At 36.5% G+C, this 21,209-nt stretch overlaps 1 protein-coding gene across 6 annotated transcripts in view; it reads left to right on the top strand.

The window, feature by feature from the left end:
* ERBIN (erbb2 interacting protein) overlaps positions 1-21,209 on the top strand; it is a 114,509-nt gene that overhangs the window by 85,679 nt on the left and 7,621 nt on the right. For 3 of the 6 annotated variants that reach the window (XM_062598976.1, XM_062598980.1, XM_062598977.1), the window contains 12 exons: positions 28-157; positions 558-673; positions 1,825-1,894; positions 2,993-3,092; positions 5,132-5,253; positions 5,802-5,972; positions 6,689-6,871; positions 7,156-7,212; positions 9,379-9,496; positions 11,177-11,360; positions 12,182-13,706; positions 21,032-21,163. In XM_062598976.1, coding sequence (XP_062454960.1) covers positions 28-157; positions 558-673; positions 1,825-1,894; positions 2,993-3,092; positions 5,132-5,253; positions 5,802-5,972; positions 6,689-6,871; positions 7,156-7,212; positions 9,379-9,496; positions 11,177-11,360; positions 12,182-13,706; positions 21,032-21,163 — 2,908 coding nt within the window. Of the gene's footprint in view, positions 1-27; positions 158-557; positions 674-1,824; positions 1,895-2,992; positions 3,093-5,131; positions 5,254-5,801; positions 5,973-6,688; positions 6,872-7,155; positions 7,213-9,378; positions 9,497-11,176; positions 11,361-12,181; positions 13,707-20,049; positions 20,194-21,031; positions 21,164-21,209 lie in introns of all 6 variants that reach the window. The other 3 variants (XM_062598981.1, XM_062598979.1, XM_062598978.1) reach the window with 3 other exon arrangements.

Raw genomic sequence — 21,209 nt, 5'->3', positions numbered from 1 at the left:
TAGAGGAGTAACTTTTTATTTGTTCAGGTTAATATCATTAGAAGAACTGGACTGCAGTTTTAATGAGATTGAAACATTACCTTCATCTGTTGGGCAACTCTCTAACATAAGGACATTTGCTGCAGATCATAACTTTTTAACACAGCTGCCACCAGAGGTATGTATTTAGTTATGAAGCTATAAATGGATTTTTTTTATTTATGGATTTTAAACTATATACTCTGTAAAAACTTTGATTTGGCTACCAATTTATTGAATTTTGAGTGGATTTTCAGAGTGCCTGTTTTTAAAGACAAATATGTATAAATACAAATTTTCAAGTAAATGAAATAACCCATGAATGATTCTTGAAGCAAGCAGAAGAAATTAGTTAGTAATATATTGAAACTAAAAGGGGGAAGAACAATTTTAATGTACTGTGTGTTTATTCAGTTTTTCAATGTAGGAATAAATCTAACTACAAGTCCTAAGGATAGTTTTAATAGTTATTTTTAAAACTGCAAAAATTTCTGTATTTAGAGCTGTAAGGATGAATTCATTCTTTTTTTCCTTTTCAGATAGGAAACTGGAAGCATGTAACAGTGTTGTTTCTGCATTCTAATAAGCTTGAATTTCTTCCCGAAGAAATGGGCGATATGCAGAAGTTAAAAGTCATCAATCTGAGTGACAATAGGTTTGCAAATTGTATTAATTCATGTAGGAATTGCATAAAATGCAGTAGTATTGCATATATTGTACTGTAACTGATATCTGTCCTCCAAATTTAAATAGAGGTATTTATATGAATATATTTTTCTATCTTTCCTCATCTCACCCACAGTGTTCCAGTTTCTGTTGGGTTTCTTCATTTGCTTTGTTTAGTGTATTATAGTATGGTGGTAATACACACACTTTCCTGTTGTCATTACTTTTGTAAAAGCTTCCAGAGTTCTTTCTGGTTACTGCAGAAACTGAGATGCATGTACTTATTTTATTATTGTTGTATTCTGAAGCATGCAGTTCCACTGCATGAAACTGCATTATTTTAATGACTTACGTGTCATAGCTTCACTATAATCATGATTGTTAGGATGTATTTTTATAGAAAATTAAATCAATTATTTTCTAAAACCTTAAATTTTTAGCTAAGAATCAAATATGATAGCTGCTTTATTGTGTGCAAAGACAAAAAAAATACTGTCAGTGTGTGTTATAAAAGACTGTGCTAGAGAAGGGGAGAAAACGAGCCGGTTTTATTAGAACTGGTCATTTCAAACTGACAAAACGTTTCTCTTCTGGGATTTGTCAATTTTATAAGTTAAAATTAAAATGCTTTGGGAGAAACGAATCTAACCAAGCTCTCCCTCTAGTTTTTTCCAGTCTGGCTGCTTCATACTCCTCCATGCAGTCTGCTTGATCCATGAATGCTAGAGTTGCTGTTGTCAAGGGTAGCCTTTTCATGATAAATTATTATTGGAAAAAATCAGTAGCTTTTCAGGTATAGTGTATGTGTCTTCCCACTTGCCCCAAGTTGGAGTACATATCTATTCTATCCTATTCAAGTTGCTATACTAACTTAAATTAAAGTTACTCTTCCTGAAGTCTCAGTTCTTCCAAGGTGTCTGCTAAACAGGGTAGAAAATACCTGTTTTTTATTAATTCTAGGTATAGCTGTGAAATTAAATTAAATGCTATTGCCTTTCAACTGTCAAGAGTTATTTATTTAACAATATCTTTAAAGTCTTGCAAGCTTTTTTTTTTTTACAGACTAATGCAGCATTATTTCTTAATGGTCTTAGCACTAGTAAGCAAACTTACATAAAATCTTCCTGTTATAAATTGCAGACTGAAGAATTTGCCCTTTACTTTTACAAAACTGCAGCAGCTCACTGCTATGTGGCTGTCAGACAATCAGGTGAATTTTTTTCTTTTTAATATGAATGAGTAGATTACTGTTGAATTTATTCCTAATGGTACTTACAAGTACAGAGCCATCTGTTGAATGACGAAAAGTAGTAGTGTATATATACACCAATACTTTGACATGAGTTTGTTGATTTGATTTAAACTAGAGAACACTGATCCCACCCACCCATTTTGCCAAAAATTTTCATATTTTTGGCAAAGCTGTGTGTGTTAGGAAATGCAGTTTAACAGATGATGTGGGGGTTTTTTTCGTGTTTTTTTGTTTTGTTTTGTTTTTTCCTTGGTTGGGGCTTGTTTACACAGAAAGGTGGTGCTTGATAAGCTAGCATTCTGATATATCGCGCATGCTACTGCAGGACATACCATTGAGGAAACCTAGCCTGCGCTAGCTAGTACGTGGAATCATAGAATTGGTTTGCGCTAAACTGCTTGCGCTACCTTTGGACTCGCCAAGTTTCAAGCTACTGCAAAGTAACTCATGCTCATAGCATGCGTCTTTCCTTTGTATTGAAGCCCTGTGTACTGTGCGATTTCCTGGATGGCGTTAAAGTGTATAGTGCTACCAGAAATTGATTAACCTCAAGTGTGGTCTGTTAAAGGCACTTCGACTAATCTAGTAATTTAAGATCTTCTGGCTCTTTTACCCTATAAGGGGTGGAGGATGCCCAACCTGGTATCGATATCAAACTCTTAAGTACAAATTTTTTCTCCTTATATGAATGTCTGCTGCTTTAAATAGCCAAATAGATTTGTGTATTTCAGATTGGTGTGTTCTGGAACAGTAATATGTCCTAGCAAGAAACCGTGTTATTTCTCAAATATTTAGTATTTGCCTGTCTTTTAAAAAGCTTCTCTTACCAAGTCTGTTTACAAAACCAGTGGTCTGTCAAAGACATACATTTTAAAACCTTTATTTTGTAAAAATTATTCAGAGGGGTTAATACAAGGCAGAGCAGTCTTCAAAATGTAATGGAAAGAGCATGCCCTGTTACATGTAGATAAGTAGCAGGAATTTAAATATATAGATCCTATTTAGATGTTACACATGTATATTCTCCTAATGTGTCCTCCTTTCTTTCTTTCTCAGTCTAAACCACTTATTCCTCTTCAAAAAGAAGCTGACCCTGACACACAGAAAACAGTGCTTACCAACTACATGTTCCCCCAGCAACCAAGGACTGAGGATGGTAAGAATCTCTGAAATAACCATGTCAAAATGCTGACTTCTGAAAATGGAAGGAGGAAGACAGTCCAGCTAACATGCTTTTCACTAGATAATATTACATAGATACAAGCTTGAGGTAAACCTGTAATTGATGAGAAGTTATGCTCAGAAAATGAGAACATTAAATTAAAAATACAAACCAGTTATTGGTAAATTCCAGGAGAAGATTCATTTGAGTGGGGAGTGGGCTTGTGTGGGGAGTGGCATGGGTGCCACTTCTCAGTGTGACAGACTTTCTTTCCAGCAAAGTTTAATGATTTGCTGGGTTCAGACTGGTGTCTGCGTCAGACTAAGTGTTTTAAATGTTTCACCATTAGTGAGAAAAACAGTTAAATACTGATCATTATCCATTTATTAAAAAAAGAAAAAGAAAAAAAAAAAAGTTGGCAGTGGGGGAGGTGGGCTGTGTTTTGCTTGCATTTAATCTGAACTGTTTTACGAAAGGTTAGGCACAACATACCAAGACCTCGCTAGAAAGTTACTTCTGTACATTTGTGAGGTAGTTGCAAAAATGAGTGATATTCATGAGCAACCCATCAGGAGTAAGAGAAAGATGGTAAAGGTCTGTGTGTTTCTCCTCTCCCCTTTGCCATGCTGGTGAAAAGATGATGTTTGTATCTTTTTAACAGAAATCAGACAGAGACTATTTTTATGATAAATAAAGTACAGTAAGCATATATGTGTAGTTGTGGTGAGGGGAACAATGGAAATCACTGTGAACTGAGAGGTGACTACTTTTTCTGTTTCATAGCACAAGCCTCTAGTATGCTGAGAGAAGTAATCAGAAAAATATCTGGAAACGCAGTAAATTGTATGTCACTGAGCTCTCTAATGTAGATAATGCATCTGCATTATCTGCGTTAGAATGTAAGAATTAGAAAAGCTTTGGGAAATTGTTAATGAAGTAGAAAGTAGTTCCTTGTGTCCGTTTTCATTTCCCTGAACCCTGTTACGGGGATATCTTTCTGTAGACAAGGAAAGAGCTAGTTGTTTAACTTAGTTTGACCGAAGACCTTCATCTGAGGTGGTCATCCCAAATGGAAGACTTTAAGTTCAATAAGTAATTTGGTATTTGTAAAGTTTTTGGGTGCTTGGGTGCTGTGTATGTTTTTTTTTGGTTGGGAATTGCTTCAGCAATAATTAAAACCATTAAAATATCAATAGCAATTGTATTTAATAAATGCAAAATAGTGAATATTACAGTTAATATTCCGACTTGGCTAGTTCTGTAATAAAACGTTTTTCCTATTTCAGTGTAAACTTGTCTAGAAATAGTGTGAACAGTCTCTTCATTGCTAGTGAAGTGGGAGTGGCAGTGGGAGATTTGTTAGACTGGGTTGTTACCTGGCTAATGAATGCAAATATGTTAGAGACAGAGGGTAACTAAAGATTTCTCTCTTGTAAAATTAAGCAAAGATACTCTGTAAAGCTTCTGTCATCTATCTACCTTCTGCTAAGAAGCTTCTTGCCTTGTTTTGTTTTTAAGGATTGGTGATAATGCAGGTTTTTATCAGTAAATTATTCTTATTCTTCCTCCTCTTTATTTTCATGAAGTGAAATCAGCTGAATGCTTCTATGAATTCTGTAATAAGACCCCATCAGAAGGTCAGGCTGTATTCTACATTTTTGTGTACAACACACATACATACACCCTCCATCTGTCTGTCTATCTATCTAAAATATTGATATATATTTTACAGCTAAGAGGTTTCTACTGAAGAGTCGCAACTATGAGAGTGTTCACACTAGCCTACAGCTCTATGTAAGAAGCTTTTTCTATTTTACAGATGGAGATTTTACTATTGTGAAAGTATGGCCAAGTTCTTAGCGCAGTGACAGCACAGTCAGTCTTCAACTTCTGGCACTGCTAGTCTGTTATCTTTTTGAGCAAAGATATAAAAGCACACAAATCCCATCCAAGGAAAAGAAAGAAAAGGAACATTCTTATCTTGTATAATTTTCATATTCTTACTAGAGTCTGTTTTGTTTTTTTTAATTTAGTTATGTTCATATCTGATAATGAAAGCTTCAATCCATCTTTGTGGGAGGAACAGAGGAAACAGCGTGCTCAGGTGGCTTTTGAATGCGATGAAGACAAAGATGAAAGGGAGGCACCGCCTCGGGTTAGTACTGATGTATTTTTGAATCCTTGGTGCTTCCCTGCCTCTCCCCCCCCCACCCCCCATCCTTTTCCTTACTCTGGCTGTGGGTTTCACTCTGCTGAAAAATCAAGTCTTCAATTATTAGTTTAAGAGTATCTAAGAGGGTTAGTCTGCCCCTTCACCACCTCTACCACCCTCCCCCTGGCTTTTTTTTGGCCAGATCATTAAAAATGGAGCACAAGAGAAAAAGCTAGTGTAAGGCAATGCTAGGAGACTACTGTATTGATGGTGCTGTGGCAAGGCAGTAGTGGGACTCCTGTTTTGCTGAAGTTTTCCAGGGTTTTCTTTAAACACTTTAAAGTTTTAATAGTTCCTCCTGCTTCCAGTCAATGGGGGGTGGGGGAGAGTGATATATGATCTTGCTGGGTTTTGTCTTATGTCAGAGTTAATTGAGGTAGACTCATACAGCAAAACTGAGGTTCTAGATCGCGCTGCAAAATATTTTCTCTTAAAACTGATTCTTTGATCATTTAATTAAAGTCAGAATATTATTGCTTTTTTTAATGCAGGAGGGCAATCTGAAGAGATATCCAACTCCGTATCCTGATGAACTGAAGAATATGGTCAAAACAGTCCAGACAATTGTACATAGACTAAAGGATGAAGAATCTACTGAAGATATTGCTAAGGAGTCAAAACGAGAAGGCCAAGCAGTTTCTGTAAAAGATGTGGGGGTAAAGGTTAGATACAGTATTCTCTTCTGACTTCAAGAATTTCCAAAGATCTAGAGTATCATTGATGCCTTTTAATTCTGTTCTCCTTCTGGCTACTGCTTTAGGAAGAAAATGTCAAATTAAAGAGTAGAATTTACCTCTTGAGTATCTTTAAAAGTTTGTAATGAGTGACTCTTTTCTGGCAGTGTTTTTGTCTCTGATACTAAGAGCAAGGAAAGTGATTTACTTCTCAGGCAAATACAAAATTTAGCTGACTTCTTCAGTTTCTGAAGGATGGCACCTGCCATGTTTTGATCCTCCTTTATCTGCCAAGCCTCAAAATGAAAATCAGGATGATCTCTAAGAATCTTCCCACTGCTCTCACACCTGGAGGATTTACGGGATGAATTAGAAATGCAGCAGCAGTGAGTTGGCACACGAGTCACTAACAGGTTAACGTTAGTATGATAATAAGGTGTTGGAACTGCTGGTTGATGCTGACATGTCTCACTGTAGATATTACTGTCTCCTGTTCCCTTGAGGAAAGCAGATTTGTGGGGATAGGGAACTGTACCTCAGTAATCTACAAAGATCTTTCTCTCCTGGGTGCATTTCATAGTTCATTATTTAAAAGGTCAGATTTTTCATTTCAGTTTTCCACAGTATATGATGTTGACTCTAAATACCATATCGTACTGAAAACCTTTCAGGATGTTTTTCTGCTAATGTTTTTAATCCTGTAGACTTCAGAAATTGCTCCAGTAAAAAACAAAGCAGATGAGAGAAAGCAACCTTCAGCAGGAAACTCTGTGCAAAAGCCTACTGAACCAGAAGCTGAGCACAGCGCTGCAAATTCACAGATGACTGCACTTGTTAAAACCTCAAAGAACACGAAAACAATTGTCAACCATGAAGACACGCTTGAGGTATGGCATTGCAATGAAAATCATAGCAGTCGCAGAATTGTGCTGGTGTTGAACTGAATTTGTTACTCTGAGAGGTAGCAATGAAAATTTATGTTGACAATAGAAAATTGCTGTTCATAAGGGCTGGAAGTACAGATGGTTTGTAAAGCAGCACTTTTCTCGCTTCAGAGCGTTAAAAGTAAATGCTGAAGTATCTAATAAGTTCATAATGAAATGATGCATGGATTTAAATAAAGAACAAATACAGTTAGTCATGTTTTTTTTAATTTTATTTTTTTATTTAGGATGTGTTTGAGACTTGTGACAAATTCTGGAACTTGTCAGTTAACCAGTTGCCGGTCGTAAGTAAAATACTTTTTTCACCAGCAGATTTTTTTGCCTGTGTTGTGTAAGCAGTGTGTCATGTGTATGTCTTGCTTGCATTGAAGAGGCTTTTTAACAAGCAGTTGTAGTTACTGCTGACTTTCTTCATTAGCATGTTCCTATTTCTAAATATGTTACCAAAATTCTGGTTTTGATGTTTTTCTTTAGTTAAAAATAAGATTTCATAGAATCAATAGGGTTGGAAGGGACCTCTGGAGATCATCTAGTCTCAGAAGATCATATTAGTTATTTAACTATTGTGGCAGCAATTCTATGAAGCTAGCTGTATACCAGTAAGTAAATGAGACAGCAGTGCCTAGTCCATCAGGGACTGAATTCCTTGTTTCCATGTGATAACTTGCTGATAACATTGAATCCGAATACCTCAACTAATCCCCTAAATCTAGGGGAAAAGGAAGTGTGATAGTAGCAAACAGGCTCTCTGTTCTGATTGCAAGGAAGGATTTTTTTTTTTTTTTTTTTTTTTAATGAGGGTTATCATACTGTGTTTGCTGTTTTGCTCAGATTTGTCCTCCTCTGCTGCAGTCTAAAGAACTGGCCAAGTAGTTAGTATCATGGAAAAGCTGGTGCTCCAACAGGTTTTACATGTTAAACCTTCTGAAACTTGTAAGAAAAATGAGCATCAGAAGACTTTTTTGCCCTCTGTGACATAGGCTTTGTAGCGTTTGTAAAAGGAAGCATGCTTATTAGAATGAAATTTTCACTCTAGAAAACAAATATAATTTTTTCCCCTTGAAAATCTTACTGAAAATAATGGTTTTAGGAAGATAATAGAAATGCAGGCCTGGAAGTAGATGCTGAATTCAGTCGCATGTTTGCTCTTGCAGTCAGCTTTATCAGTTAATCTCTCTCGTAAATGCATTGAGCTCCATCTTATGGTTAAAAACTTACTGATATCTAGCTCAGATATATTCAGCATCACTTTATTCTTGCACCATTGTTGCTTTCAAATTAAGTAATTTCTCATTCTCTTGGTAAAAGGTTATTACGGTAAACTTAAAGATAGCAACCTAAGCTGTTCTTGATCTTTGTTTGCTGGACTACACAAGCCAACCTTTGTTCAGTCCTTTCACATAACATACCTCTCCCTTCTTAAAACTATCTTGCTAATGCTGCTATAAAGCTGTTCAGTTTGAGTTCATCTTTTTTTCCTCTAAAACCAATATCTAGCTAATCAGCATCTGGAGTGTTCCATTGTTCAGTGATCAATAACTTAATGGGAGTCAACACTGTAGGCAGCTGGGAGGAGAGGCAAACTTCACTGATATGTCTTAACAGGAGTAAACTGGTAATTCCTTAGCACAGTTAAGACCTCTGCTACAGTAGTATGTCCAGTTGTGGGCACTGAAATTCAATAAAGGTGGAGACCAGTTGGATAGAGTCCAAAGGAAGAATAATTCTTTTTTTAAAAAAAGTAATCAAAAGCCCGGAGAATTTATAAAGAAAAGTGAAAATATTGTTGTCCTTTCATCTAAAAGTGTGATGCCTTTGGGGCAGAAGGCAGGGGGAGCAGATGCCCAATAGCAGTCTTACAACACATGAAAAGTATCTGCAGAGAGAAAAGCAGTAAACTATACCCATTTCCACTCTTAGCAGGACAGAAAAACATTACTCAGTAGCATAGATACTTCCCAGTCTATTACTAGAAGTATGTTCTAAGTCTGACACGTTCACATTAATGTCTGGATAGTAGATCTATTCTTGTCATTGATGATTATAAACGATGGATATGCCTTTCTGACTTGAATTCAATCTCTTTAGGTTCTTTCCTAGATAGTACTCTTCTAGGTGCTCTTCTAGATGGTGGAACAGAGGCTTCATCTGCTTCCTCCAACTAGTTCTCATAGTTAAGGTTAACACCAGCTTGACAGTTATTCCTGTGAAGTTCATCAGAAACAGACCAACTCTGCACATACTGTTTCTTAAAGATAATTCAGTGGCAAAAGTTACTAAATTCAGTTGATTTGTACTACAAATAAGTACACTCACTGTAAGAAGTAAGCCTACATTATGTTGCTTGTTTGTACTTTTCCAGTTTATTGTTTGGTGGGTGACAGTTCAGACAGCACTTGACCTTTAAGCAGTTCTGTGCAGTGCACAGCATAAAGCTGTTTTTCCTTTAGCAGGAATCAGAAGAACTCTCCTCTGATGAAGAGATGAAAATGGCAGAAATGCGTCCACCGCTGATAGAAACTTCCATGAACCAACCAAAAGTGGTAGCTCTTAGCAATAACAAAAAAGGTTAGATAACAAATTGTTTGTGATAATAACTTGACCTGGTGTCTATTTTTAAAATGCACAAATCAAATCTACTTTCATATAATATAATTGGAAGACAGATGATCAATTCTGTAGTTAAGCAATGGAAGCAGAAAAAAGTTCTATAGTATCTTATCCTTAAGTATGCAGTAGGGAAAGCAGCTGTGTTACTGATCCAGACTTTCTTGGATTCTTGCCATCAATTTAAAAAGCAGACGGGCAGAGGAGGGATTGTTAGCTTAAACACTCTTGAAGAAACCTCTAAGAAAAGGATTTCAGAAAGTGGTTTTTGTCTTAACTAAATTTCCTTTTTCCTCCCTCCTCCTGGTTTTTGTTTGTGGATTATGGCTGCTATTGGCTACAATATTCCTCTTTAAACTCTTTCAGAGATGATGTTGTCACTTCCTAAGATTTAAGAATAAACTTCTCTATGGCAACTCTTTATCCAAAATCACTTTACTTTTTTTTTCCCTTTCTTTTCTCTCACAAGAAACTTTAGATCATTGTATTTAAGTACATTTTTATATTATATCTTTGAAAGATAATTTCAGTTTGGATAAGCATTTTTTTAGAGCAAGGAATGATTTAGGATTTGGAGAAAGCGTAATTTAGGAGATCAAGTTCTGTTTTGTTTTATATGGTATCCTAGTTCAGTTCTTTCCAGGGCAAAAGGTGGTTGTGGCCATCACAATTAAAAAGATAAGATATAGTGAGGATAAAGAAAGACCACAGGGAGGCAGCAAGAAGGCGCTACTGAGGTTTGCATGCAGAAGATGACTGATGGTTATTAAAGTCATCTTTGGGCTTTTTGGCTGGCTAGGTCAAAAGTTTGTTCTTTTCTCTGGAGCTCATAATAAGGTTCACAAAATTTGTGCTTTTAACATTTTGCATCAAGACAGTTATAAATGCCAAATGCGCTGGTATGTACACTTTTTGCCCATGTCAAAATCACAGCTGACTTGAAGCCTTTTTCCTGTGGATGTAATATAAGCATGCATGTGTTAAGCAAGAGTAAATGTGCATAGGTATAAATGATTTTGAGAATACTGTCCTAAGTGGTCAGCAAAGCATGACAATGCATTGGATTCCAGTTATGCGGAAGAACATTTTCCTCTTAATTCCATTTATAAAAGTATATAGACCTCATCCAGTGATCTAGTTACTTCCAGACTGTTTGGTCTAATAAACAACTACTTGATAATGATACAGTGTTCAAAAGCAGGAACTGTGTATACTTTCAAAACCATGTGAAGCGGTATGCTTTGTTTTGATAGCAGGGCTGATAGACTTATGTGATTCAAAACTTTTGAATCATAAAAACAAACATGATTCAATAGGTACTGTAAGGGAAATGTTATATAGTGTAGCACTGGTTTATGCCAAGGAAACTTGTAAAAAAGGAACAGGTTCAATTTCACTAATAGGTGTGGGCTGTTCACATAGGGTCAAGTATTTCAAAAAAAAGGAACTTTGGCCAACATCTTGTCAGTTTATACAAAGTTTGCAAAGGTTTTATAAGTTAGTTATACATTAGTTTCCTGTAATAAGTATTCCTGAAAAAAAAATACATGGTTTTTAATGTTTCATTTTAAGATGTTCAAACACTTTTATTTTTTAAAAAAAGTATGTGTCTATAACTACAGCGGCAAATTTCTATTTCAGATGATTTAAAAGATGCTGATTCCGTATCAGATGAAGCTACCCACAACAGCAATCAAAATAACAGCAACTGTTCCTCTCCTTCTCGAATGTCGGATTCTGTTTCCTTAAATACTGATAGTAGCCAAGATGTTTCTCTCTGTTCTCCGGACAAAGAAACGCACGCAGCTGTTCTATCCAAAATCAGGTTTGTAAAATACTGTATGCCACTGAACAAGTGCAATGGAGATGTTTGTTAAAATTTCATACTGCATGTGTATCCTTTTAATTACTACTTTATCAATTGTTATTATTAACATATTTAAAATATCTGTTTAATGTAAAATAATGGAATCATTCGCTTTGAATTTTATTGTCCTAAGCCTTAAAAAGGCAAATTTTAGTGTGCAAAACATGGTTCCCATTTCTTCTAATAATCAGTTATAATAATTTCATCCTTCTTGATATTTTGTATGCTTCTAATACACTACTTAAAAAACTGTGTTTTTATTTTCTCTGAAGTTGGAAATCAATTTGATTGCTAACACAACTTTTTAAAATTTTTTTATAATCATCTTAAACCATGAGCTTAAAGGTTGCTACTGTTTGTAGTTTTAGTTAAAATATACTCTCTAGTTAAAAAGTGCTAATAGAAACAAAGCAGTTGTCTAAAAATTGTCTTGAAACTTGGAAGACTCTGATAAGAAATCTGAGTGATTGTCACTTAGTTCTTCTGTAGCTCTTTAGCTGTCTTTAATTATTAGTGCTGAATTTAATTAGCCTTTTGAAATCACGGCATAATCTCATAATTAGTGACCCAAAAATGAATTGTCAAACTGAACTGTCTGATGTTTTTTTGATGATAAGATAGCAAATCATAAATTGATTGTATGTTAGTCTCTGTCGTGTATTTTGCACACAATATGGCGGTGTTGCATGATAATGACTGATCTTTCTAAAACTGTTCTTAATACAGGAATATAGTATTTCTATTTTGAATTTATTTCAAGAGTTGCTTCTTTTTTCCAGACAAGAAGATGAAAATTTGAATAATCTTTTGCAAAATGGAGGTGAATTAAGCATTGCAGTAGAAGAAGAGATTAATGTGGAAGACAAGGTTACAAATTTATCTGAGTATGAATTAAGCATTGAAGAAAGATTAGGCCTGATAGGAAAAGGTGTTGATCTAAACACTCTTACTGAGGAGTCTCACAAATTAGACCAAATAAACATGAATATCAATAAGCTGGCTAGTGAAGAAGCAGTGCCAGTTCCTGTAGAAAGACTAAAACCACAGGAAATAGCATCAGTAAAGGGGTTTTTGAATAACAATGTGAAAGAAGAAAATGAGCACTTGGAAAATGGAAATAAATATCCTATAAGTAAAGTAAATGGTCATCCTGAGGAAGCAGTGCAGTCTCCTATCAGAGATGAAGTAATGCAAAGCACTATAGTTGGTGGTGATTCTTCTGCTGAGCTGCCTGTTTCAAAGAGCACTGAAGATCTGTCTCCGCAGAGAAGTGGTCCTGTGGTAAAATCTCACAGCATCACCAGTATGGATACTGGCAGTCTGAAAATCTATGATATTGTCAATGACAATGGACCTCAGCAACCAAACACAGTGGCTAAATCAGCATCTGGTAGTGCAGATGGAAAAAATATCGTCAGAAGTAAATCTGCTACTCTTCTGTATGATCAACCTTTGCAAGTTTTTCCTGGATCGTCGTCGTCAACTGATTTAATGTCTTCTACAAAAACTGTGTTCAAGTTTGACTCAAATCACAATCCTGAAGGTGCTAATGTGGTGAGAGGGTCTGTGGCAAGTGGCACACAAATGTTCTGCACTCCCCAGTATAACATTCAGTACAGCACCAGTGCAACAGCCAAAGACACCCTGTGGCCCCAGAAACAAAGCACCCCAGTAGAACAAGGCAGCTTACCTCCTTCCCGTCTGCTTAGGTCTGACAGCACAGAAACCCCTAGCTATGTAAAGCATTCTGCCAATATGAATTTCTCCAATCATAACAATGTGCGAGCCAGTACCGCTTATAACACTCATCAGCGGATGTCTGGGAGACATATAGATACGTGGGCTGTTCCACCAAATGACAGACTGCTCCCAGGAGCAACCAGAAACACTCTGCAAAGGCAGAGCAGTGTAACCTCTACAGCTTCTGTAAATGTTGGTGATATGGGACCCTCAAGGCGGGCTCAGCTTCCTGAAGGGGACTACTTAACGTACAGAGATTTGCATTCAATGGGAAGAGCTCCACCAGTAATGTCTGGGCATCAGAGACCTCTTTCTGCCAGGACATACAGCATTGATGGTCCAAACGTACCCCGACCACAGAGTGCTCGACCTTCAGTGAATGAAATACCAGAAAGAACTATGTCAGTTAGTGACTTTAATTACTCACGGACTAGTCCTTCAAAGAGATCAAACCCAAGGGTTAACTCTGAGCATTCTTTATTAGACCCCCCAGGAAAGAGTAAAGTCCCTCATGACTGGAGGGAACAGGTGCTGCGACACATTGAGGCTAAAAAACTAGAAAAGGTAAAAATAATAATTTAATTTTTTTACAGCTTTCTGTCATCTGGATATGAAAGAAGTTAAATAATCTGTGTTTTGCACTGCTTTTAATGGTGCTTTTTCTAGCGGAAATATGCTTCAGGTACTGTCTTAAAAAGGATAAAAAGAAGTTTGTACTGCATATATGACTAGTAGTCAAATGGCAGGCTTTAAATTAACTTTTCCCCCACAGAGAAGAAGAGGTCCCTGTTGTTTTCGCATCATATTTGCCAGCTTAGTCCACTTACTTTAGAATAATTTAAAGGTCAGCTCTTTTAGACCAGGTAAATTTCATTGTTTTTGTAGCAGCATTGTATTCACGTTATACTAAAATATTCCCTTATACCTCTTGGTTTTATGTTCTACCTTTTTTCTGTTTCTTCACCTTAAGAATAAAGAAAAGCTGGAAGCATAGGTTTACAGCATTGGTTGCTGAAGAATGCAAAAAAATGTAATTAGAATGTATTGGCCTTCAAGCCACTTGTCTTTTGAATGTTTGTCAGATTGCTGAATGAATATTTATTGCTGTGAGATAAGAACACTTAAAAAAAAATCTTGTTCATTCCAGAAAATCACAGAAGGTTTTGATACAGCTGTATATGGTGAACAGGACTCTTTATGTACTTTAAACACTACCAAGAATCTGAGCTGATTTGTAGAGTTCAAAAATTATATATCTTCAGAGGATTTGAGCAGAGACTGGAAGACTGTACTCTATGCTATCTAGCTAAATAAGTTAAAAATATCACTAAGTATAGGGCAGTGTCACTAATCTGATCCCTTTTCTTACTTTTCTTTTCTTTTTTTTTTTTTTTTTCTTGGAGGGGAAGGGAGTGAACCAGCCAAAGTACCTCTAACATTTGATTATGCCAGCTAGATAGATTATTCTGTTTCAGTTTCTTTTGGAAGAAGATAGTTGTTGGCTTGTGATTATGTTAAACACTTCAATAGCTTTGTTAGCTAAAGAAGTATATTTAAAGATGGTTAAAAAAAATGACTTCCAACCATGCTTTTTTCCTTTGGAAATCCGAGTATTTGGAGGGATGGGTCTGTTTTAAATTGTGTAACTTCTGGTGATAGAAAACTTCTTAATATGTAATGTCTGCACAACAGCAGCTCCTGTTTTTGTGAGGTTTCAGTGACATCTGACAAAATATTTTAAGGCTTTCACTGTGTTGTGCTGTGGTGTGGTGGACCCTTGCATGTCCCACAAGTCTATGACAAACCTCACCATGCTCCAGTCCTAGTAAAAGATGCACTTCTCTGATCTTGCGTTCTCTGTGTGTGTGGTCATTTTTCAAATGTGGGGGAAAAAAAAAGTCCCAGCAGTCCCTGAATGCACGATGGAGACCAAACCTCAGTCCACTGCTGCTGCAGCTCATTTATAGTTTGTTCTCATATCATCTGCATTTCACACGTTAAGAATGATAGTAAATAAGTTACTGGACTCTGCAACTGTGCTAGATGCCATAGCAGTGTTGTCACCTTGACTGCAATGAGACTCGATTCCCTTTACATCTGTCCATACTTTCTTTCACATTTATATGTAAGCCTTAATTTCTGTTTCCTTCTAGAGTGGTATGGTATAGCTGCTATGGGGTTCCTAGCTGTGAATCTAATTTAATATATCTTAGAAATCTTTATCTATGTGTCTATACCTGTTTGTCTTTCTAGCTACATCCCAGTCATTTAGGAGGTGTTTCTTTTGTTCTGGCTTGAAGTATTTAGATTTAGAGTAGCTTTTAGCAACCTGAGATTTACTTCTGCGACAAAAAGTGAATGTGTCTGTGTCTGATTTTATGTTCTCTGGAATGTGACTGACCTAATCTATGAAATTCAAGGAAATGCTGATTATGATCCTGTATGGTAGCTGGCAAATATGATAATGTAGAAATTCTGGGAATTCATTGGATATTTCTTCCTTCTCTTAAAAATAACGGTTTCAGAGGTTTCTACTTGTAATTGAAAAATAGCTTTTTTTTGTGTGGACTTACTCTATAAACCAGACATTCCAATGTGTTTGAAGTCGGAAAGAAATTTCAGTATTTACTTAAAAACTCTTATTTAAGGAACAAGAAATGACTTTAACAAAAAACTTCCACAAATGTAAAATGACATCTCTTTTTTAACTCTTTTTTTAATCATGGTGTTGTCAAAAGCAGGTATACAAGATTAGGCGTATCTTGTTTGTGGTTATACACAGCAGTGTAGGTTAATAGCATTTACTTTCGCTGTGATGCTTTTGAGTCTGTTACTGAATTAGTCACATACTTACTATTTCTATCCTGTGACTTTTAGAAGATAGTATATTATTTAAGATAGGAAAAGTTGATGTCCAGCAGAAATGATTCACAAGGGATTCTAGCCAAGAGCCAGTATTTGTAATCGATGTGGCATGATGCAAAGGAGCTTACTCAGCGAGCTAAAGCCGCCCCTCTGGCGGAGGGAAACTGAAGAGGGTTCTGTAAACGCCAGGCTGCTCCCTAGCGCGTACCTGCGCTAAGCTGTTGGAGGGCCTGCGGTCAGGTCCGCCCTCCTGCCCAGCCTCTCGAAGTGTAGAGCGCAGACGAGCTTTTAAGAACAGTAGTAACTTTATCAGATTTTCTTTCCAAGTAGGTGAATTTCCAGAGTTCGTATGCAGCATGTTGCAGTAGTATTCTTTTGTAGTCTCGTTGAAAGCTTTTGTTTTAGGAATTTAACTGAAATACTGTCTGTATAAAGCATTGGGATAGCGCACATCTTGTTGCTTGGTAGAATAATTTGTCATCTGTAAGTTGCAATAATAAATACCTGCAACAGAGTTATTTGCAAAAATCTATCACGTTTACATGTGCTAAGTAAGCAGAATAGTTTTGGGCCTGACTGTCTTTTCCTTACATGTGAATATTTTCTTTTTTTGTTGTGGATCTCTTGGGAGTTCACCAGGTGCGTGCTTGCTTTCAATTCTAATTTAATCTGGAATTAAGTGCTCTACTTTTTATCTACCCTTGCTGCTAGAAGACTGCTTAAAGGAACTCTTTTCAAAACATTCAAAACATTCATCATTTTGTAAATGATCCTTCATATTTGGCCTTGACATTGGTTAATGTCTTCAGAATTAAAAAAAAAAGGGGGGGGAGCTATATGGTCTTTCACATGCTTAATAAAATTGATGCTGACAAACTAATTGAATAAGATAAAAAGTTGATTCCTCCCTTCCCTTCTCCCCCCAAGAAATCTCCCCTTCTATTTAAGAAAGAACTATCAGAGATCAGTTCATAAAATTAGTGCCTACTTTCCTCTTCAGGCATCAAAATAAGTTTAACAAAAATTATATTTTTTAATTATTTTTTTCTCTGTCAGATATGGAAAATACTTTAATTGATATGGCCTCAGATTTTTTCCAAATTTGTTTAAATATGTTAGGAAAAGTAACTTAGGTGGGTCTGTGCACGCACACACACAAAAGTGTTGAAAGGTTCTTAAGAGTGTGGACTGAAGAGTGTTTTGACAAGAATAAATTGGAGAATGCTACCTGTTCAGTAGCTGTTAACTTTAAATGTTGACTTTGGTTTTCTCTTGTTTCTCCGTTTGTGAATGGGCTGCTGAAGCGTCATTGTGTTGTAATGATATTTTACGGAGTCACTTCCGCAAAGCAGTGAAATTTTTGTGCATCTTGAATGTAAGCAACCACGTCCTGACCCTTCAAACATTTTATGAGAGTAGAATTTAAACTGTATGAAATTCTATATATGTAGTAGTTCTTCAACGGGAAGGCTGTACCTTAATGAAGGTAATGTTTTTGCAGGATCAGAAACTTAAATTAATGCCGACCCCTCTTAAAGTTCCTTTTCTTTGGGATAAATTGATATTTTATTAGAACTCTACAAGATTTCAAACAAAACTTTCTCTTTTTTTAATGCTTAAAGTATTTCTAAATAAAAACATGCATTTTAAGCATTTTAAGTGTTTCCAAGTACCTTCAGCAAACTGCTTCTGTCCAGAATTTAACTAAAGAATGTTAAATAGTAGACACGGGAACCCCAAGTCTCTCTGCTCCCTTATCCATTTGAAAAGCACTTAGAGGATGTTCATATAAAAATAAGAAGCATGTGGTAAAACATAAATTGTTGTGAACTGCAGCTATATTAAACCAGCGTCAGTGGCACTTGGAGCTCACTGAAGATTTGGGATAAACTTTTTGTTGTACACGTATAGTAGATCTAGGAACTGTAGCAATAGTATATATTGTGCAAACACCTAACAGGCCATAAGGAATTTGCACTGAAGGTGCCAGCTGCAGAACTGTGGAGCATATAGAAAAATGAGGCAAAAAGAAAAAAGCAAAATTGAAGTAGTTTCTATATTAACAGTCTCAACCGTTACTTGAGAGATGAGATGAGATTTTTGTTTAACAGAATTATTGCGAGATGCAGAGATTCCAACCAATTCAGATTGTTAAGTAAGGGCTACTACAGTATTATCCCGTGGGAATTCTCCTAGGTAAATTCTGCTGTTTATCCTCCTGCTCCTAAGCAGATGCTTTTGGTAAGCTCAGTTGCAGAAGACACTCTGTAGACTGTGAAGTTGTTAATTCTCTCATAAGCCAAAAAATACAGAATATGTTCTGACTCTTAGCGTTCAAAAAGACTGTAAATAAGTCCCCAAACTGTCAGTAGCTGCATGTGTCTAAACTGGCTCCATTAGAGGCTGATTTTTGACCAAGTCCTGATCTATATGCAGAACACTGCTCTTTTGTACATAGCCATTTTTTTGTGATTATATTATAGCTTTTAAAACATTCTTCACCACTAATGAGTAACTGAAGTTACTGGAAGTGTCTTCTCTGATGGAACAAGCTCCAGAAAGCTCTTTAAGATTGTTCAGCCTTCACTGTGCCCACGATGAAATGCAAAGTTAGTGGATACCATTCTGTGTCAAATATCTCAGTTTCTCCCTTCCGTTATTTTTAGCTAAAATAGCTAGAGGAAGAGTATTTCTAGATTCATCACTGGGAATATCTTCTAGTGTTGAAGTTGTAAGAAAGCTTTAGTTTACCTAATTTCTAACAGTGTAGGTTTATAGAAGGGGAGAATGCAGCCTCTTGCTCGATGTTTTAGTGAGCACTATCCAAAGTAAAGGTAAGCCTTGACCAAGAAAAGCCAAGTAGTGTCAGTAAATACTGCTCTTTTGAGGGGGTTTCCAGTGACTGGTACCAGGGCATCTGAGAAGTACGAATCTGCAGAGGCATGTGACTGTATATGTGCTCGACAGCTGAACTTCAAAATGTGTTCATTCATGTAAGAGTTGTTGAAATATCTTAGTCAAATGATGTGTATGTTGAATTTTTTTCCATTTTGTTTGACTTGGAAAAAATCTAGAAACTTTATAAAAACAAAAAGCTTTGAATTTGCTGGGTTTTGGTGTTCTGTGGTGTATCTTTCAATATTAATATACTCCTGTCACCATGGGTCTTGTCACTGCTTAAAGATAGGTCTACTTCATTTGTTGGGGGGGGGGGGGGGGGGCGTAGGGGATTTTCCTTTACTTCTGCCCTGTCTTTTGCTTTGTCCTTATGACTACAAAAGTCCATGATGGCAAGAGAGTAATGTGTCTACTGCTATTCTTTCTAATATTCTCACCAATATTGCAGGTGTCAGTTTTGCAAGGTAAAGTAGCTCAAAACCAAACCAGTATCACATCTGTTCTCGAGCTTAGGTTACTTTTTTGGTGGCTGCAGTCACAGAGGAACAGCCTCCGATGCTTCTTAAAGCCTCTCTCTGCTCAAATGAGGCTTGTTCACTTTCTTGGACGGGCTGTTACTGAAATGCCTGGTGGACATTGACAACATTGTATTAATAACAAGAAAACCCAGCTAGTCCCCCAAATTCTTGTCTTTGGGTAAATTGTTATTTGAACTGTACGAGTAGCAGGGGAAAATGAGGCAAAATAGTAACAGAAAATCAAACAGTTTTCCACGGGAGTGCATCTTGACTGTCAGCTTCTGCTTTTGCCAACATCTCTATGTTGGATATTCAGTGAAAACCCAGAAATTTGGATAAGCTGTGCACCTGTGTTGTTTTTCCAGACACACATACATGTGAATGGCTTTATTTACATGTAACTCTCTATGTACACTGTTGGTTGCATGCTGATTTACAGTAAATTAAGGTAGATAGGGGTCACTGAGTTGCTTTTTATACGTTTTATACAGCGGCACTGTTCTTTGTTTGCATGGTGTTTATCTTGCATGACAATGGAGTATGTGTGTATTAGTCTATGTATAACATGTCTTGTGGTTTATGCATGCTGCACTAATCTCTGTTAAATCTGTCCCCTCTCTATTCAGAGCATGCTGTCTAGGTCCTTTAATTCCAATTACGCTGCAGTTAGCAGCTTTCACTATGGCAGCTCTAGGGATCTGCATGGCAGCCAGGGTAGTGTTGCCTTGAGTGTTGCAGACGGAAGAGGTTCTGGTGTGCACGTTGTTCGAGTGAGTACCTACAGGAGGCTATTGCAATACGTAGAGGGGGAATGAGTAAATTGTGAGAGATGTTTTTTTAAATTGGTGAAGCATTATCTTTATGTATAGACAATGTTTTTAATAAAATAGTGTAATTGTGCTGGATTTTTTTTATGGGCACCAAATCAAATACTCTGAACTGCTTTCACTTCATATGCCTTACCCTTACTAAAGGCTTTTCAACTTAATACTGTGAAATAGTTTGCTAATTGGCTCTTGTGTATGATTCAACATACAAAAATGCCTGATTTTGTCCTATATGTTGTGATCAAGAAATAATTGTTCTGAATTTAACTTAGAAAAAAGTTTGAACAAAAATTTTATTATGCTCCCAGCCCCCAAAATTCTGATTATGTAAACTATAATATAAGATATTTTGGATATTCAAGAAAACAAATATTTTGATTTGTAAGAAGTATTAGGAAACAATTCCTTAGTGCTAAGCATCCCGAGTGATGGTATGGTATCCGTAGTGAGCAGCATAAAGTCAAGACTTCTGTTAACCCTGTGGATCCTTGAATGGGCAATCTTTAACATGTATTAGCTTTTCTTAACCGCGTATTGGTGATCAAAGGCCCCTCTGCAGTTGCAAACTTTTGTGCACATGCAGCAACATTTTATGGGTATGAGGTCTTGGCTGGCAAAGTTTTCATTTTCTACATAAACAATATGCTAGTTACTCGTATAAGAGAGAGAACGATGAAGTCCTTAAAATGCTTTACTTGTGGCTTTTTTCTTTTTTAAAAAGAAAATTCTTTAGTTTTAACATATGAAGACATTCTTCTTTACTTCTTCGTTCTGTTTAAAGCATCCCCAGGCTTCTACTCCAGGAGAACAGTGCCAAGATGAGGTATTCATTTCAGGACAGCAGAATTACTCCTCTGCCACACTTAGCCTCAAAGATGTTCCTCCAGACAGCATGAAGAAAGTAGCTCTGCAGGTAATTAGCTACGTGACAGCATAGCTAGAATATATTGCTATCCACA

This window comes from Rhea pennata, chromosome Z (assembly GCF_028389875.1).
Source record: "Rhea pennata isolate bPtePen1 chromosome Z, bPtePen1.pri, whole genome shotgun sequence".
NCBI lineage: Eukaryota > Metazoa > Chordata > Aves > Rheiformes > Rheidae > Rhea > Rhea pennata.
The sequence above is the reverse complement of the archived record's forward strand: the minus strand, read 5'-3'. Positions and strand labels throughout refer to the sequence as shown.